Here is a 20,381-nt window from a genome sequence, read left to right as displayed (position 1 = left end):
TCCCGCATAGAGAACTGACGTCTTGTTTTTGCCCGAGTTCCCATACGTAGTCTGTCAAACAATGTCATCAGCCAAGGGTGAGGCAACTTCCCAACATGGGGACAAGGTAATGACAAGTCCACACACCACCCCAGAAAGTTGTTTTTAACTCCAACCAATATGTTAGGCCAACAGCCTTGCCTGGTACAAGCTAATAATCATACCTCACCTATATGCACTTATCTGCTCAATATTCATAGGACATACATCCTAGAATCATGCTAGCTTTTGCTGATTCACATTCAGTTCCTGTTCCTTTAAGACACTAAATCATTTTTAGTTCCCCACTTTCTGAAAACTAGTATATAGAACATGAAATATTTATGTTAGGTAATAATGTAGACATTTACTAATAAGTTATTTTCAGATAAACAAATATGTATATAAAATGCTTTCTATTTTCTCAGTGCTGTGTGAGGCATGGGAGGTGAAGGAATGACACCGACCTCCAAGGTCAACTGTTAAATTCACTTTCTCTAACCATGATCGACACCACCATTCGTGACCTGTATGATATAACTTCAAAGACAAAATAGCAGGGTTACCTTTTATTTCTTTAAGTCAATGTTGGGGAGCATTTTTATGAACCTGCATTAAATGTCTTGTCATGCATTGAGCGCCAATAGAGTTCCAAGTTATTGTCCAATTTAGATTTAATAACGTGGCTGAAGCAGTTCCCATTTTCTCTTCCGTGGGAGGCAGGTGGAAAAGTCTGAAGAGAGGATTGAAGATTGATGGCTGCAGTGAGCAGCAATTTTGCTTAATAATGACAATGTTCTTGAGGTAACACCGTTTAGCATTTCCAGAGATGTGGCTGCTGTGCCCCCCATTTATAGAACTTGTCAGGTCCCAGAAATTGACAGAAGAGGTAGTTTGAAATAGACAGTTGGAACCCATGTCAAAAAAAAAAAAATACCTTCCATCATGATCATATTGAGAATGACCGGTCAATTCTGGTCTAAGAAATTTGTAACAGCACGCTAAATCCCTTGCTGCTAAATAGAAAACAAACTAAGAAACATCAGGAAGTAGGGAATGAGCTGCTTCCCATTTGTTTTCTGGTTGATGAAGAGTCCTTTCGTTGACTGAATGCTGTCCTGGTGGCTTCCCATGCAGCGTTCAAGGGCAGCATTGACCAGGGGTTCAGACTCCAGCTTCTTATCTCCCCTGACCTACAGGAACTGTGCAATGTGGGGTGAGTTATAAGCCTCTTTGTGTCTCATCTCCGTTTATTGCGTGGGAGTAATACTAGCCCCTACTCCACAGAATGGTGATGATTCTTTCCTGTGAGTAGATAAGGTGTCCAGAACACAGTGTGGAGAGATGAGGTATAGGTTTAAAGAAGCCACTAACAGACCTGACATGATTTTTAAAAACTTTTTTGGGTTCTCATGGCAACCTGTCCATGCCATGGACAAAGTGGCTGAGCTGGAGAAAATAGAACTAAGTACCGAGACAAGTCATTGCTCTGGGGTCAAGAAGACGCACGCTGCTCTCAGAAATGCTCTTGCCCTGCACAGTGTTCTCCCCCAGTGCACAGAGGCGGGGTTGCAGTCCCCTGCAGGCTTTGCTTTGGTGACTTTCTCATCTAGGAGAGCACACGGCTCTTTGATAGAAAGCTCTTTGCAAAGGGACAGAATGTTTCTCCACAGCTGTGATGTGAGTGGTATCAAAGTTATTGACTAAGCTGGAAAATAGCTTAATGTTATCTTCAGGGCTTCGCTGCCCTCTCAGCTTGAGCCTTGGAGATGTGTATAATTGGGACTCGGGAAGACAACCTTGACGCCCCTCTGCAGAGACGTGCCCTTTGATACAGGCTCAAAGCGAGCTTGACAAAGAGCAGCTTTTCCCTTGGGGCAGAGTGACCACTGAGAACACCCTTCCTGTGAATCTGCTAATGAAGAGGCAGTGGCCCGGCCATCCCAGCCTCCCTTAGCCCCTGGGAAGGCTTTGATAATTCCTATCCTTCCTGTCACCCCCGAAAAGGACAACAGCCCAGCCATTCGAGAGAGGAGATCTCCAAAATGCTACTCTCCTGAGCTAGCTTGCATACTGTTAAATTTGAAAAAGATTTGGTGATGACTCTCTCAGCTCTTGGGTCCGGCTTACAACTGGAATCAGAGCATCGCCCCACCTTTGCCTCTGTTTGCAGACACATTTGGTTGCACGTAGCTTCTAGGTTCCTTTTGAATCACAGAACTTTTGAACTTTGCCTCAGAGTTATTATCCATGGGCTCCTCATTAAGGGAATTACTCTCCAAGGGACAAAGGCTCTATCAGTCAGGGTCTTTGGTTGCAAACAAGAGTAACCAACTTGTTCTCCCTTAAGCAAAAAACACACTCTACGGGATGGCTCTGGGGAGCTCACTGACCAAAGGAACGGTCAGTGCTGCAGGCTTGGGAAGGATGGAGCCCGGGTCCGCCTGCCGCAGGAATTGGTTTGCATTCAGGAGTGCACCTGCCAATCACTTTTAATTTTGTTTTTTCACTCTGCCAGTGATTCAGATTGCTGGGAAACAAAAGGCAATTGCCCACCCCTTGGCTAGGTAAGAACAGGGTACCATGCCTGTCTTACCAAATTCTCTCCAACAGGGGGAGAGAAAGGTCTTAAAGAAAAATTGCGGTGCTGACACCAGAGGAAGGGAGCATGAAAGCCAAGGGACAAAACTACAGTGCTTGCTACCTTGCGTTTCTCAGGATGGAACTATGTGTGTGGCCCATTTCAGAACCAAAATGCACCGCCAAGCTCCATGACACGTGCTCCAGTGTATCTCACAGTGTTGCTGAACGTTACGACAATGACGTATGAGTCCGTTAACTCACTCTCTTTTAGTCAGAGTCTGGGTAGGTGCATTCTTGCTTTCTTCCCAAACGGTCTCTCAGTGTTCAAAGCGCTGCCGGCTCACAGGTGACGTGGGGCCCACCAGCTCTGCGGGGGAGGTTATATGAGTCTGACCTTGTCTTTCATACCCGGGCCTGTGCTGCATCCGAGGGAGCCCCTGTAAGCAACTATGAAAACCTGGGGGATGTTTCATTATTTTTCCATGAAGTTCTGAGTAGGATGGGCCCACTCCTATGTCCTGCATGACAGTGGCCTGAGGCAGAGAGTGAAGAGACAGTGCTTCGTGCTCCCTTCTGCTCAGGACCTGTCACTGGACAGGACTGAAGGGCCGTTGGGCTCAGGCTTCATGCTCAAGGAAACCCTCAATTTTATACTTTTGAGGTTATTACAAAATATTTTTCTTCAAGTCCCAGAGACACATTGCAAATATTGAAAGAAAAAGATTTTATCACGCAAGGTTCTTAGCTGCAACCAAAAGAAACTCCAGGCAGTTAAACAAAAGGGAACTGTGTTAAAGGACACTGCGGGGCTCAGAGAATCTCCAGAAGGACCAGAGAACAGGCTGATAGGCTCTACAGCCAGGACCAATGCCCTTGGCCTACCCCAGAGCAACGGAGAGCCCAGTGCTGCCCCTGGGCACAGTTACCGTGCATGGCTTCACGAAGCAAGGTTGGACCCTGCTGCTGACCTTCTGTCGCAGCTGGCCCTAAAAGCAGGATTTACCCTTCTCCATCCTAGCCGACGTGGATTCCTGTGATACCTGCCTCCCGAGTCACCAGCTTGCCATGCAAAGGCTGGCGCGAGGGCACTACTTTGGAGGAGGCCAGATCCCATAACTGGGCCCCAGCTGCAAGGGAGGGTGGGAAAGCGTATTCTCGGCTTTTGCCTTAACAGAAGGCCTCCGCCTTGCGGGGAGCGCGTTCAGAGGAACAACAGGTACCCTTACAAAGGCAGTTATGCGACTCTGAACTTGTGTTCATTCCATTAATGGACCCCATTTCCCACACTGCACTAGTAATGAACAGATTTTAAATACATTTTGTCATAATGTTAGAAATCTCGCGATGCTATTGCATTCTCTTTTTCTTTAAAACAATTAAATATTGAAACGTACCACAATTTTTTTTAACCTTCTATGGCAGGATTACAAATATACCAGGATTCTCAAGTGAAAGTTATTCTGACCTCTCAGAGGTTCATTCATTATCAGACGGCGTGATCCTTGGACAGGCTCTCACACAGCTCCGTTGCAGCGTTATCAGCGGGGATCCGGGGTAATAATACTCACCCGTGTGCTTATTAGTGTTGATCACGTCGGCATTGCTAACTATTGCCAGGTATTGATGAGCAAGCATTTCATATAACTTGATGAGGTGCAATTAAGAATGATAATTATAACAATTTACTTTTGTATTTATGTATGTCGGTATTCGTAACGAGCTTGTACAGCTCACCAGAAATGTATACAACGGAACTCTGGGGTTAGATGTTTACCTCTTGTTAAATTTAGTGCTCTATTTCCAAAACACAGTCACATCCTAGAGGACAGTGGAGGCAGGAAATAAAACACACAGAAGGAAAATCATACGATTCTTTTTGTTCATCTCTTACATATTTATTAAGCACCTACTGTGTGCAGGGGATGAGACAACATGGCCTCAGTTTTAAAGCGTGCACCAGGTAGGAAAAGAGGCCCTCGGCAAGCGATCGGTAGATGACTTAGCATTCAAATAGTGCTCAACCACGGAAGAAAGAGGGCCATTGAGGTCAGCTTCTCAGGGCCAGTATTCTCTTTGTCCCCCAGCTTTATTAAGATGTCATGAACATGGCTCCTGGACTCTTGAGTGGGGTCTTAGGGAAAGTGGATGGGAGCCAGGAGGAGGGATCTGGAGTGAAGAAAACTCCATGCACCAAGATCCAGAGTGTGAAAGTTACTGAAGTTCATACACCAAGATCCAGAAGTGCGGAAGCTCCCATAGAACTGGAGGATGGCAGCCGGGCTGGAAGGCAAGGGTTGGTGGAGGAGCCCAACGGGGAAGTGCGAAGAACGAAGAACGCATTCCTTTTGCTGCTGGTGATATTGCCTGGAATTTACATTTTGTGCTAATTGGACTTCATTTACATAATGCCTTATTATAAAGAGTCACTTAGATGTTGCCTAATTGTCTTCTCTCTCTTGGAACCCCAAGGCTGAGAAAGTCAAGGTCATGACCTTTATTTGGCTGAGGCGGAGAAATCCGATTTAACATTTTTGCTGTCACAGACCTTTAGCTTTCTTATCTGGGTCTTTTTGCATATTCATTTCTTCCTAGCCCACAAAAACACTTTACTGTGCATTTTTCCTTTTGTCTTTGTCCGCCCGCATATGTATTTTCCTTGTAGATATAATATACATACTACGTATATAATGTTTTTCTGGGTATTATTATGCAATTTTAGTTTTCTTTGCTTCCCCAGCATATTCATGATTCTAGTCTTGCATAGATGCCCAATATTCCATTGAATAGTCACTAGAAGATTATTATGCTTCGGATTTTGAATAGTTATCGTGATGACAGTCTTGGTGTACAGAGCTTATTTCTTCTGGTAGATCATTTCCCTAAGAGCGTCGGTAATTCTTAACTCCCCATCAGGAAAAATAGAATTTTATGGTTTAGGGTTTCCCCTTATTTGCCTCCCGTTCTTGTATTTAGTAAGCGCTTCAGCGGGGATCTGTATGCATTTTATTTTCCCTCTCTTGCGGCCTTACTGATGCGTCCACCCAGTCATGTGTATGTCACATTTTACAAAACAAGCCCAAGAGTTTCTGCCATCAGTGTAACTGTTACGGGTAGGAAAACAGCAGCCCAGACTACGGAAGTATCAGAAAGAGACTGGGGGGGGGGGGGGCGTAAAAACTCACTCTAACCTGTAAGTCTGAAGCTCCTCTGTATTGTTCCTTAGATTTATTTTCTTTGAGTTTGTATCTCTCATCACCAACTCCTAGCTCGTCGTAACTCATTCTATTCTTAGTAACCCTTTAAATATTTTATTCATTTTCCTACTTTAGTGACATTACTTACTATTCGATCAGTAGCCTTCCCTCCTCCTTAGTGTTTGAAATTATTGTTACTGTATTTGTACCTACCTCTGATTCATTTGATCTTTTCAACTTTTCTTTGTTGTGTTTTTAAGATGTATTTATTTATTTGGGGTGGGGCGGGGCAGAGGGAGGGAGAGAGAGTCTTAAGCAGACTCTTCGTTGAGCACGAAGCCCGATGTGGGGCTCGATCTCACGACCCTGAAATCATGACCTGAGCCAAAACCAAGAGTCAGGTGCTTAACCAACTGCACCACCCAGGTGCCCCTTTACAACTTTTCTTTGTATCATTAAGTTGGTTCTGGTTCCTAAGGCTTCTCTTTGTGGACAGTGGTGAGGAGTGTAGAAGATAAGAGGGGAAACAAAGAGGCCAATAAGAGGTGTTGGGGTCACTCAGATGACAGATGATGGTGGCATGGACTCGGGAACGATGGAGAGCCACAGAAGTGGGCAGGTTTGGGATTTTTTATTATTATTATTATTATTATTATTATTATTATTATTATTACTTTGTTGATAGAACCAACAGGCTTGATGATAGCTTGATGGCAGGGGGGTTGTGGAAAAGTAGAGAGTGGTACAATTTACAAAGTTGGGGAACTCACGGGAGGAACAAACTCGAGTGGGGAGTTGTGGGAGGCATTAAAAATCAAGAATTCTGTTTGGACACATGAGGGTTGGAAACCAAGTAGGTAGTTGGCTGTAGGGTTCTGGGCCCAAGATCAAGGCCAGCATTGTCTCATTCATTTCTAGGATGACAGCACACAGAAGCTCTGAATGTCCCAGCTCCATCCTTCCGGATGAGGGTTGAGGGAGCTTTGGGCTGTTGTTCCTTTGACTTAGACTCAGCCTTGGGGTTTTTAGCAAAGTACTTCTCTTCAATCCATTCCTGAGAGGGCTTGCGGAAACTTCTACCAGAATTCAGATTATGCTCATATTATTCACAGCTGCCAGATCACTTCCCCTCCACCCCTTTCCACTAAATGAGATTTAGGGCAAGAAGACCTCCAACATTTCCAAGTATCTAGCCTGGAAGTCATCGATCACACTGTGTAAGATCGAAAGTATTAATAAACTACTGAGACTGACGATGCATATGCAAACGGATGACATAGATCCTGCTAAGAGATTATATTCCAGTGTGTTTTGTTATTTTATTATCCTCAAATTTTCAGTTTTGCCTCAGACAAGGGAAAGAAATTCAAGATATAGTTTTCCTTGATAACTACCAAATTCAATTTGATAACTACCAATTAGCAAATCTCTGGGAAGGGAGGGACAGGAATGGGATTTGGGGAGAGGTGATGAAAAACCTGACATGCATCTGCAGAAAGATAAAATTCTGTAGAGCTGGGTACTGGGTCAGTGTGTTCATCAGACTCATACGTGTTGTAAAAATTAATTTAAAAATCTAAACGTGAAAGACAAAACCTTCCTTTCACCCACTTCATCCTCATTAATCACCATAAGAAGTGATCTATTGGGTTTTTCTCTCAGAAAATGTAATTACTTTGTAATGAAATGTTAATGCTATGTTCTATTCTTAAAGTCACTTGTTCAAATGATAAAGCTTAATATGGCTTAATAGAGTTGCTAAATTTTCTTCTAAAGTCGTTCTTTTAATATCTTATATTTGTCCGATGAGCTGGTGATGATCTGGAGGGTCTTTGTTTTTACAAACAGGACTATTTCGGCAAAAACTCATCATCAGGCTGTTAACTTCAACATCTTCGAGGGTATGGTTTGCCATGGGGTGCCCCTCGTGACTATTTCCAGAGGCAAAGTGGTGTATGAAGCTGGAGTCTTCAGTGTCACGGCAGGAGATGGGAAATTTATTCCTCGCAAACCGTTTGCTGAGTATATTTACAAACGGATCAAGCAGCGGGACCAGGTGAGTTGTGCAGAAGTGGACTGTGACCAGGGGCTGGACTGTCACTTGTTCCTGAATGTTGGTGGTGATGTTGGCACATATGCTCGATTTAACACATTCTCCGAATGTCAGGATTGATGGGAGAGGTTCCAGAAAAATACCAGTTTTCAAAGAAAAATCATTATTGGATGGATGCGTTTTCCCTTGCAGATTGGTGTGTCTATGGAGGGTTTCCTCATGACCAAGTCAGGTTTCCCCAGGCAAGTTCAAAGTCTCTGGGGACTTTGGACAATTGAGTTAGTCAGTGGCTTCCAGGAGGCAGACACATATGTTTTTATTAGGGGAAACCCCTGTGTGAAAAGATGGGAGGGAGCCAGAAAAGGCTGGGAGAGCCTACAGACTGCAATTCAAGTCTACCCTGGTGAAGAAGAGAGAAAAAGGAGTGGGAGCACGCTAGTCTACCATATAGTGTAAGCTAGATTGAGCAAGGCCTTGGGGCAGCCCTCGAGCCAAGTCTCCTGTCAACCGGCTACATGGCATGCTGTCACTGTTTGGGAGCAGCTGTGGGAGGTGTGGTCTCCGTGCAGAAATAGAGGTGGAGTTCAGAGCTTAGCAATGAATGGCTCCTCAAAAATTCTGCTCCTTATAGTTGAATGTGTGAAGGTTCATTCTACTGGCCATGAGAGCAATGGCGGAGTTTGGGGTTCAGGTAGATCTAAATATGAATTCTACCTTGCCCTTCCATTTCCTAGCTCTGGGCCAAGAGCAAGATCTCTCATCCTTGGGCTCCGTTGCCTCATCTAGAGAATGACAGTTCCTTCTTAACAAATTGTAGGACTCAAATGCGAGTTTTAAATACAACGCCCATAGTAGGGGCCAAATGTTAGTTTTGTCTCTTTGCTTTCCTCTTTTGATGACTAAATCCATAACGAAGTTCCCCCAAGACTTTGTTTGTAATAAATGTTATTATAAAAGAGATATTTGCTCTTAATATATCTTGGGCTTTTACACCTTTGTTTACTTAACCCTGTGTTTTGAAAATTCATCTCACTAAGTACACTAACGTGTCAGAACATTTCAGATTAAAGCCATATAAATTGCTGGATTTGGGGTGGGTGGAGGCAATCTGTGCCCTGCGTCCCACGTGGGGACAGTAGGCCAGGACTGGATGGCCGAGACCTTCCAAGGCTGCCTTTCTGATTCTCACTCAGCAGGCTTCACTTGCTATGCTCCTCATCTGGCCACAGAGACAGTAGAGTTTGAAACCCTGGGGTTAGTTCCAAGACTTCTCTTTCTTCTTTCCATTTTAAAATATACTTCTGTTTTTCCCAAGTTCTCTGGCTGTTTTTCAGTGCATTCCATTTGGATCTTGTAGTCTGTTTGATTTTTCTTCTTATACCTTGTGAGAAATTTTTACTTGTGGATTCTCAGAGTCCATGATACAAGATTCGTCCCGTTTGTTGTTGTTGTTAACACTTCCTAAAGCTTTAATTAAGTAACAAACTCTCCAGAATGCTTTAAATTCTCAGGATGCTATAATTCTTTATATACTCCATTTCAGTCAAAGTGTTTAAGATTGCAGTTCATTTTGCTAGGGTTAATTTGTAAGTATTGACGCTGACAGGTGGCAGGTAGATAGTGACTAGAAGAATCCTGTGTGTTTCTGACCATTTATGTGATAGCTAACAGCAATACTTACTGACTGCTAACTGAATGCAAGTCAGGGCATGGGTGCTGTCATCGGAGCGGCTCTGTGAGGGAAGGAAGTATTATTTTGCCCATTTTATAGGTTAAGAGTCTGCCTTCAGCTCAGATCATGATCCCCTGGGATTGAGTCCCACATGGGGCTCCTTACTCAGCAGGGAGCCTGTTTCTCCCTCTGCCTACCGTTCCCCCTGCTTGTGCACTCTCTCTCTGACAAATAAATACATAAAATCAAGAAAGAAAGAAAGAAAGAAAGAAAGAAAGAAAGAAAGAAAGAAAGAGAAGAAAGAAAGAAAGAAAGAAAGAAAGAAAGAAAGAAAGAAAGAAAGAAGGAAAGAAAGAAAGAAAGAAAGAAAGAAAGAAAGAAAGAAAGAAGATAGATTAAGACACGGATCCAGGTCACACAACTAGTATATGGCAGGACCAAAACACAAACTCTGCTTATTTGACTCCAAAAACTGTACACATGAGTAGTAAATGATACTGGAGATCATAAAGACTGAGTTAAATGAGTTCATGGGAGATAAATGATTCAGCATTCGGTGTGAAAAACAATAGTCTCTCAAAAAATAATCTGAATTGGAGGCATTGCTAGCAGCTAATTCATTCATGAAGCTGCAGCAGTAATCCAAGGGATGAGCCCAGAGGGAGAGGCTTAGGAAATCTGTTTCTACAACAGAACTGAGTGATAGGTTAGGTGACACTTGAAGTGGATTCGAGAAGGGGCTGCTCCTGGCGTCAGTTCCAGTTCCTCGCCAGCAGGGGCGCTAGACTAAATGGGGGAAGCCTGATAAACTGTATTTAAATGGCTGACCTTCCCTAAATCTTCCTCTTCTAGAAAAAATGTTTGAGGCAGCAGAGATCACCAAATAACTGGTTTCATCAGTTCTCCTTTCCAAATGATCATTTAATGTTTTATTGGCAAAATTCATGTCAACTTCCTTTTTCAAGAGTTCACTCTCACTTTTGTGAGTTATTTTAGCGTCTTAGTATTTTCTTCTGGCGTGACCAACTTTTAAGGCATTCAGGTGCATTATTGTTTTTGCAATAACAGTGATAGTTGTTGTGGTTATTGTCATGTGTTGTTCTGAGCATTTACTATCTGCTAGGCACTGTACCAGTAATTTATATTCATTATTTTACTTAATCTGTATCACAAGCCATATGGTAGATATTATCGTCCTCATTTTACAAGATAGAAAGCTGAGTCTCAGCAAGATTAAATAACTTTCCCTGGGATAAGCAATAAGTAAACATAAGAGCCAGCATTTGTAATATGGCTTCTGACTCCCACTGTATCTTGGGACCTCCATAGAGCAAGAAAGGAGAAGAAAATGATTGTGAAATTCAAAGCATAGGGAAATTCATTATTTTGGAAAACGTTGGTGTGGAAAAAGTATCAAATAAAACAGATAAAATGAGGTTTGGAGGTTGCCTGGAACCATTTCAAACATTTTTTTTCCTCTCCATGAAGCAAAGATAATTTTATAGAAGAAAAATACCACACTAAGGTAAAGAAAGGAAGTTGTTAGGCATTCAGATTTTAAATTCACATTAGGTTATTAGAGCTCTTGCTTTGATTCCCCCTTAAAATATTCAGGTTATTTTGTGAGTGGGGATAAGAGTTTGAAGGCCAGCAGAAACAGCCCATACCATGTCTCCTGTTCACTTGTTATCCAAACCAAGAAAATAAATCACTTACCATTCTGGACTCCCAAAGAACAGATGGTAGAGACACATCACCTGCTCCGGAACCCGGCCGATCTGGCTGGAGCGTTGGTTTCTTGAAGACAGCATCTTATATTTTCATGCCCAGTGCTTGGGACATAGTAGGAATTTGACAAATAAACAAACTGCAAATGGAAGGAGCAAAGACTTTAGTTTCAGAGGTCATAGAAAGAAATCTAAATCAATTTACCCAGAAGATTGTCCCCCTGTCTCACCCCAAATGGTGGAGTTGGGTGTGAGCCTGATTCTTATCCATGATTTTATTACTTCATAAAACTTGCCATCATCATGCCATGCAGCTATCCCTGTATTAGATATAGTGAGGAATTTCAAAGGGAAGAAACAACATTTTTATCCAGTTTGACAGCTTTAGGGAATTGTCACTTTATTTAACATTTAAGCAGCTGATCCTAAAGGGAAAAAATTTAAATCAGAAGATGAGGCATCAGGGGCGCCTGGGTGGCACAGCGGTTAAGCGTCTGCCTTCGGCTCAGGGCGTGATCCCGGCGTTACGGGATCGAGCCCCACGTCAGGCTCCTCCGCTGGGAGCCTGCTTCTTCCTCTCCCACTCCCCCTACTTGTGTTCCCTCTCTCGCTGGCTGTCTCTCTCTCTGTCGAATAAATAAATAAAATCTTAAAAAAAAAAAAAAAAGAAGATGAGGCATCAAACTATTTGAAAAAGAAAATAAAATATATATTTCCATTTTTTTTTATAAACAGTCACTTAAGGGAAGTTTGAGGGGATGAAGAAACGAGAGGGAAAAAAAGTAACAGCAATTTCCATATTCAGGAGCCTCTGGAAAAAAAAAAATCACCTTACACACTGTTACTTCTTGACCCCCAAAAATATAGCTCTGGAAACTCAAATGGATGATCTTTTTCTAGAATTTTTTGTGTTTAGACTTGTAATTTTCACCAATTCTTTAAGTCATCTCTTTTTCTCTTTTTTTCAGTATTAAGCAACCCAGTCTATTCTGGGAAATCAGGGTCACATTGCATTTTATAGAGAAACAGGAATAGCTTGGTGGAGCAAGGCCTGGTTTCAGAGCGCCGCTGCCAAAGCTTTTAAACTTTTAAAGCTTTGCAACGATAAGCATAATTTGCCTTTTAGATAAGATAAAATTGAAGGGACGCCGATCTGGTCCTGGAAATGCGTGTTCTCCACTTCTGAGGTAACAGTTTGTCAATGTCTTTCTCAGTGTGGTAGCTCAGAGACAATAATTTAACAGATGTCGGTAACTGCCATATATCCTAATTTCCTCAGACTGAGGGCTAATAATTCTGAAAGGTGAGACCTCTGTTGGAGTCAGCTCGTTGCGGCTCAGGAGAGACACTTGTATACCTCTCCCAACTCCTCATTCAGTGAGGTCACTTCGGCAGCTTGAAATCAGCTGGGGGAGGAGTACTGACACCCCAGAAATAGGCAAGTGCTATAAATCAGGGCTCTTGGGGTGGTGAGAAAAGGGAAGGCCGAGCTGCTTGGTAACATGACCAGCATGCCACTGTGTACAGGCCTCTCTAAATACAGGGACCACTCAGCATTCATTCAGTACATATTTATTGATAACCAGTTAGGTCCCCGGGCCAGCTTAATCCTTACTTCTGCGGCAAAAGTGGTTTCCCAATCTCATAAAGCAAGAAATCGAGGCTTAGGGAGGTCCCCCAGTGACTCAGTGGCAGCGTCAGAACTCAAACCCAGATTTTCCTACCGTCAAAGCAATCCTTTTATCCTCTTCTGCTGCAGCATACTAATCACAACGTGTAATCCCCCCCCACACACACACATAGCCAGCTGCCCCCATCCTCAGGATGTCACCCCTCCAGGCTCCCCTCCTTACCCTCAGACTGGCAAACTTACCCGAGGAACCATCTCAGAAATGAGAGGGCCCGGCTCTGTCACATCGTCCTTGGGAACTAGCTCAGCAGATGTGTCGAAGGTTAAACGGAAACATTCGATGGATTGTAAGATATTATCGAAATGCAGGTTTTCCCTGTTATAGGTCACGTCTGCTGAACCTAGCGGTTACTCATGCGCTGGGGATTCACGTCCCTGAAGAGCTCAGTTCAGTGTGTGCCGAGTACCTCTGAGTTCACCGGACAGGCACGGGTTTCATTTGCTGCTCATTTGGGCTGTTTAGTGTTGGGCCAGTGTCTGCTGTTCAGAATCTGGAATTTCTGTTGTCTTTATTGATATTTTGGTTTCTTAGCCTCCATGGATGTCTTGATATCAGAACCTCCTTTGCGGCCCCAGATTCTTCTCTATCGGTCTTTCTGGTCTCAGAAAATCCAGCATCCCAGCACTCCACTCTCTGCAAACAATACAGTTACATTTTCTATCAACTTAAAACTTCCTGTTTCCCCTGACCAGCTAACCAAAAAGCCTTTCTGCAGTGATGCAGGTGTAATGATGGTTACAATTAGTATTTATTTATTGCACTGCATGTTGTGACATAATTCTCATTTTTGTCCTTCAACTAACTCATCACAATGACAATCATCATGAAATGCTGTAGAGCTAAACTGAACTTTCATCTGCCAATGAAAACTGCCGGCACCCTACCAGACGGGGGGCCATCTGTGTTCCGTATATGACTCAGGATAGCCTCTCACATGGTTTTATCCTCAAGCCATTTTATAGGATTGTGATATCATCAAGATGGAAAGAACTGCTGGTGGGTGAGATCATCGAATTTTGACCCACCTGTATGGAGGGAGAAAGATGCCCCAATCCAGCCGAGCCTTCTGAGGGTGTGTTCCCAGTCAGGACACCGGTCTCTGCAGGTGCATCTTGAGAAAGCTGTCACATGACTGTAGATAATGTTACTCTCTATTGCCCAATATATAAAAAGTTCTAAGAAGTCCTACGGTTAAGGAATCTTCCTTCATTTAACAAATATTTCTTGAGTGCCAAGCACTATCCAAGGTCCTGGGGATATAGGCATAAAAGTGACAGCAGTGTTTGGTCTCAGAGACCTTAAGCCCCACTTCCGTTTCACCTACAGTTTGTGGTGCTTAAGTTCTGGGTCTGTTGGAAACACTCATTAAATATCTCCCTGTGATGAGGTCAATTAGCCACTTGAATAAAGGAGTCTGGAGAGAGCAGAGCTGGACCTAAAATTTGGGAATCGTGGCGTGTAGGTTTGAAACCATACTTCTGAGGCTCCCAAGGAGACTGTAGGCAGAAAAGAAAGGGGGCTTGAGATAGAGCTCGGGGGCTGCCAACCTCCAGAGGCTGAGGAGCGGAGGAGCCAGCAAAGGAGCCTGAGGAAGCTGACCAGTGAGGTAGGAGGACAGCCAGGAGAACATGGAGAAGAGCAGGCAAGCGGGAAAGAGCCCTGCTCTCTTTGTTCAACCCAGAGCCCTCTGCTTCTTTGTCCTGCTCTTCATAAATGTCCTCTAAGAATTAGGTATGGGCTTAGCTGGGACACTCAGGATGGAGTCCATGTTAATCATTGTCCCCATCTGGGATACTAGGGAACGAAGTCCACTTTATTTTGGACCCAACCACTTCGGATAGCCCATGAGCATGACACATTGGTCTTCCCAGATGCTGGGAGCCCTGTCAGGGCTGAGCACTTCACACTTCAGATGAGGATTTGTCATTGTCACTGGAGACAAGTCACAAAAGTTGTAGGTCATGTCTACTCAGAAAATGAACATGCCACTGAGCTTCTGAATAAGGCAGTGATGGCTTCAGAGTTTGCCGAACGTGTACCGTCACCTTTCCGTTTTGTCCCAGTGAACATCTACTGAGGTTCTGAAATACACATCGAGTGCAATGCCAGGGGCAGGACACGGTACAAAGATGAACACGATGTGGGTCTAGCTTTACAGGGTTTATGTAACCCACCTCTAAGGATAAGAAGATGTTAAAAGGTGAAAAGTACTGGGAGGCTTGGGACCGGAGCTTAAATTGTCTTTGATTCCTATCCAGTCATCTCTCAAAGGGGAAGGCTGTGAATGTGGCGCAGCAAAGCCTCCCCAGAGAGGGTTGGTTTGTTTTGGAGGCGACGGTGTGGGCAGGGGTGGTTAGCGTCCCACGGCCATTCTGGCGGGAAATCGTGCCCTGCCTACCCAGAGCCTCAGAGGCCGATCAAGAGTGGGATCGTGTGCAGATCCGACCTGGCCCGTCCAGCCAGAGATACATGGTGGCCACTGTGACCAGAGTGACCAGCCGGGCTCCGGGTGCAGTGACAGAGCAGCCAGAAAGTGGTTCCTAGACAACCAGGTGAGCAGAGACCTGCCCGCAGAAGGCAGCCGGCCAGGGGTAGTGCAGCCCCTAGAACTGATAAATGGTGAAGCACAACAAAGGAGTGTGAGGGAAACGGAGTCAGCCCGGGCTAGGACAACCCACGCAAAGAGGAGACAAAGCTCAGCTGGGGATCTTCCCATCACACCCTTGGTGGAAATTGATCAACTGTGTACTGAGTATTTGTTATGGAAAAACAGCACCAGTACCCCAGCCCTGAATCTGCTGGAAGAGAGGGGCAAGTAAGCAGGTGATCACAGAAAACTGGTTAGCAGGATAGAGAACATGTCCCGGAGGGCTAAAGCTTCCTGGACTGATGATTGTCTGGCCTGAGTCGTAGAAGAGAAATCTGAGATATTTAGGCCAAAAGGAGGGCGGTAATGCCAGCATGGGCAAGGACCTAGCCCTGGCAGGAGGACCTGGGAAGGACACTGGTCACCTGGTTTGAGTCACGTGCTACCCCCTAGCCTGCAGCTGGAGTCGGGGAAGGATCCTCCAAGGGACCGAGCCCCTTGAAGAACAGCCCACCCCCGACTGAGGAAGGCGGCGCCCGGGGAAGACGGCCCCGCCGACATCACCGTGTTCACCACCGCCTCCCACCAAGGAGTCCGGGAGAGACGGAAAAGTAATAGCTGAAAACCACAAGCCGTGAAATTTCGAAGGAACTGTTGGATGAAGAGGGAGACAGAGTGGGGCTGATGAGGGATGCAGCTTGGCAGGTGACACAAAGATCTACCCATTTATGTCACTAGTGGTTGATCTGAAATACACTGCAGGTTTGGCTGAGTGCCAAAGCTGAAAGGGAGAGAGAAAGGCAAGACCCTTCAGATTGTAGGCGACACATGGAAATGAATCCTGGCTTTCTTAGCCGGGTCTGATGATGCCCGTTAATTATGTTTAGTTCCTTTTACAGCCTCAGACGTGTCCCAATTTGGATCAATTATACGGTCACCCTAGGCTTAAGTGAGAGATCATACGGTCTGGCTTGGAAAGGAAACCAAGGAAGGAAAAAACACGAAGACCTCCCTGAAGGGGAGGATGTGGTCAGAGAGGGGTCTTAAGTGGATTTACAGTTTCAGGTGTGGTTGGCTCCAGATAGCCACAAGGTCCAGGGACTGGGTGACAGAAATAGGAAGCCGGTCCTCCGTTTCCTGGTGTGGATGTTCCTCAAGATGACAAAAGTGTCCAGCGTGAAGAAAAGGACAGAGTCGATAGTGAGCCAAAATGGAAGTCCAGCAAAGCATCTAACCAGACACAAAACGTGGACGGAGACCCGGGCTGCTGAGCGGAGGGCAGGGCTCCTCCCAGGCGCTAAGGGCTCAGCGTGCGCCCGTGCTATACGTCAAATCTCAGAGCGGAAGGGACAGTCTCTGCGTGGTTTTTTTGTTTTGTCCTCTGTGCCTGGCAAAATATCTGGAATGGTCTGCGTTCAATAAATATTGAATGAAGGAAGGAAATGCTTTGTATCTGGGAGATGGCTTTCATTCCCTCTGTTTCCTAGACGGGTGAGTAGACTCGGGGGGCATCTGTTAGCTCGCCAGCTTCCTACAACGAGTGGACGGCAAAGCTAGAGAGTCGTGTGCCCAAACCCCCATCGTTGATCACTACAATATATTCCCTTCGGTGGACAAAACAAGACAAACGTTATTTGTGTGTGTGTGTGTGTGTGTGTGTGTCCATATTTATGTGTACACACGTATTTATTAAGAGCTTATTCTATGCTAGGCATTATTCTGAATGGTTCACCCTTCTGTAATCCTCTCACAAACACCCCATAAAGTAGGTGCTGTTCCGACTCCCAGTGTAAATCGAGGCAACTGAAACACAGCGATAAGTATCTGGCCCAAACAGTCTGATGTCAGAGCCCAGACCCTTAATCATTGTGTCTTGCTGCCTCTTGACTTGTCAGTGAATTTGTACCCATGTTTACAAACAGTATGCTTTAGTTACTTCTTGTGAATTCCTTTGTTTATAAAGTCCAGATTTCTAAACTCTGAGCAAGCCCTGAATTCACTCAAGCCAAATCCAGCTGGGAAGGTGGGGCGGTCAGGTCTGCCGCTCAGTTGGCCACCCAAGAGGGGTAGTTAGAGGTGCGAGAGTGTATGGACGGCCGATGACACACAGGAGCAGGGGAGAAAATGAGAAAACCCACACATAGATTGCTAGAATCTGAAAAAAATGCTTTGAGTCTTAGGAGAGGTACAACAAAGAAGTCTAGGAATATAGACATCTCGGACTGAAACTAGAGGGGAAGGTAGCAGGTCGGGAGGACCGCGAGGTGGTAATAGAACAAGAAGGGCGTGAGGACGTGGCAGAGGCTCCCGTGTAAGTTTCAGCGAAAAGAACAGTCACTAGAGACGCTCCCTGAGCCTTTGTCAGACACAGCCAAGAGTGGGGCACAGCACAGGTCCCCGAGGTGGCCAGGAATTTCTGTGAGACGTCAAGGGGCGGAGGCACGTGATATGTAAATTTGCAAGATTCATTTTTGCTGTCACACTTCATCAAGGGAGCTGTATTACGCTTTGAATTCTGAAAGTCAGTAAACCACAAGAGAAAAATGAACTGTTCTGTTTCAGACTTGCACACCTACTCCCGTGAAGCGTGAGCCCTACAGGGGAGAAGTCGACACACTGAAATCTAGAGAGACAAAAGAAGACTCCGCAGCGGGGATCAGGAAACAGGCCCACCCCTGAGCTGGGTGCTGTGGGTAAGAGACGGTGGGCAAAGACGGTATTTCTGCATGACAACATATGCAAATAACATCTCTGTCTTCATAAGCATTTGAAGAGTCCAAGGCCAAGGTCAAAAGCTTCAAAGTGACATACATCTCTAGGACAGGTTAGCTAAGGGAGGACTGATAAAAGACCACTGGACGCAGAACACTGAGATGAGCCTCCAGATTGAAGAAGGCCTTGGTCTAGTTAGAGATTTATTCTCTGAGATGTTAGGAAACATTCAGCAAAGCCTTGAAGTATCAAATATGAGCAAGAGGCAAGTAGGCCAGTAGCATACAGAGGGACCTGTTACTGTGGAAATTTGACATGTCTAAAAACAGATTATAATATCGTGGTCAAAATTTATAAACTATTCAATTAGGGCTTTATCTGAGAAAATAAATCTTCATATTGTAAATGCAACTACATTCTAGAACTTAGAATGAATGAAAAATGAATCAAATGTGGCTTTGGGGAGTATAATTTTTCAGGAAAATTATTTGATAGTACTTGATGTACTTTATTGCACACTTAATTTTTGGAATAATATTGTAGATACGGTCATTTTGAAAAAATATTTCAGTACTTCCTCAGTTTTGTCTTTTGACATCCAGATCTTTCTTTTGTTCAAGCATCTATTATCATCATTCTTATCAATTTCCTCCCTTCCTTCCTTCCTTCCTTCCTTCCTTCCTTCCTTCCTTCCTTCCTTCCTTCCTTCCTTTTTCAGTTATTTTCTGGTCCTGCACTGTCAGATGTCTATTTGGGAGTGGCTTTGCCAACACCACTGAATTCATGAAATCTACATGTTTTGCCAGTTTTGCAATTTCACTAAACTCTAAATTCTTAAAATTTCATGATGTTTTCACATGTCTCAACACATAACAATCTGCAAAAGGCTTACACAAAGAGTCAACATAATGAACAGGGGTAGATGTTTGTGTTAATTAGGGACACTGCCAAAGGGCTAGTTTTATCCATACCCACTTAGGAGTTTTATCCATACCCACATTTTCACATTAGGAAAACCGATGCTCCCCTAAACCCCGTGACTTGAATAATGAGGTGCTGTGACTGTGCTATGTTCTCTTTATTACGGAATGTTGTCTTTAACAATGCTGTACAGCCAAAAGTTTCAAGTGTTCTTTTGTTTTTGTTTTTGTTTTGTTTTGTTGTTTGTTTTGTCATTTCCTTACTATTGGAGTTATTTTTCCAACCCAGGAAGATCGTGTTAACAATTCAGAGGAAGATCAGCAAGAGGAAGACATTCTATTGAACGCTGCACCACGCTATTAACAGAATTTATAGGGGCAGGATTCGTGTTTTCTTTGATTATAGCATTTCTTGGGGGTTCGGCTTGAGTTCTGCATCTCTTTGTGAGGGAGAATGTTACACTGAGTTCCTTTTATTCTGTTCAAAGGTAAAATCAGAGAAAAGGATTCTGCTGTTCCCATCACCGTTGTTAAGCGTTGTCAGCCCATGGAGAAGCAGGCCTTATTTCAACTCCCCAAGATCCTTTTGTTAAAAAATAATCGCTCCAGGCCTCTTTGATTTCCTTTCAGAAGCAATTGCTGCCTTTCTCACTGTGACTTTGTTGCTGTGTAAGATTGAAGATAGAAATGAATATTATTGTGATGGGAAGTCGATGGGAAAATTCATTGATGATACTTTAAAATGCCATCTTCGCTTGTACTGGATTTCTTACTTTGAAATTTTAAAAATCACTTTCTTGTTTTAGGGTTTTTTTAATGGCTACATTTGTTTAAAAATAGCGAACTCTGTGGTTTTACATCCTATTATAATTAATAAACATTTAGATCTTCATTTTATATCCTGTTTTCTGGGTTATCTGTATCTTCTTCTAATTTGTAGGGTTGGGACTCTGGGAGGTTGGTTTTGATTCAAAAGCATGATTTCCTATGTGACATCTGGTTCAGCAACTTCTGGAAAGCGGGTCCCTGAGCAAACTTCATGTAATTAAACTGGATACTCAACCTTAGATTAAGTCCAAGGCAAGTTATCCAAGTACACTGATGAGTACAGGATTTGGGGGAATTAAAAAGAATCATCATGGCTGAAAGATGCTACAGCGATACCTTCCTTCCCTGTGCTTCCGGGTCTGGCCTGTGATCCTTCTGTGTATGCAGAGAAGCATG

At 44.1% G+C, this 20,381-nt stretch overlaps 1 protein-coding gene across 3 annotated transcripts in view; it reads left to right on the top strand.

Moving 5' to 3' along the window:
* DPYS (dihydropyrimidinase) overlaps positions 1 to 20,054 on the top strand; it is a 78,312-nt gene extending 58,258 nt beyond the window's left edge. Inside the window, exons 8-10 of one of the 3 annotated variants that reach the window (XM_026495586.4) lie at positions 7,644 to 7,851; positions 18,088 to 18,218; positions 19,646 to 20,054. In XM_026495586.4, coding sequence (XP_026351371.2) covers positions 7,644 to 7,851; positions 18,088 to 18,204 — 325 coding nt within the window. In that variant the 3' untranslated portion in view covers positions 18,205 to 18,218; positions 19,646 to 20,054. Of the gene's footprint in view, positions 1 to 7,643; positions 7,852 to 18,087; positions 18,219 to 19,429 lie in introns of all 3 variants that reach the window. The other 2 variants (XM_026495585.4, XM_026495587.4) reach the window with 2 other exon arrangements.
* The last annotated feature ends 327 nt before the right edge of the window (positions 20,055 to 20,381 follow it).

Source organism: Ursus arctos, unplaced genomic scaffold, assembly GCF_023065955.2.
Source record: "Ursus arctos isolate Adak ecotype North America unplaced genomic scaffold, UrsArc2.0 scaffold_6, whole genome shotgun sequence".
NCBI lineage: Eukaryota > Metazoa > Chordata > Mammalia > Carnivora > Ursidae > Ursus > Ursus arctos.
The sequence above is the reverse complement of the archived record's forward strand: the minus strand, read 5'-3'. Positions and strand labels throughout refer to the sequence as shown.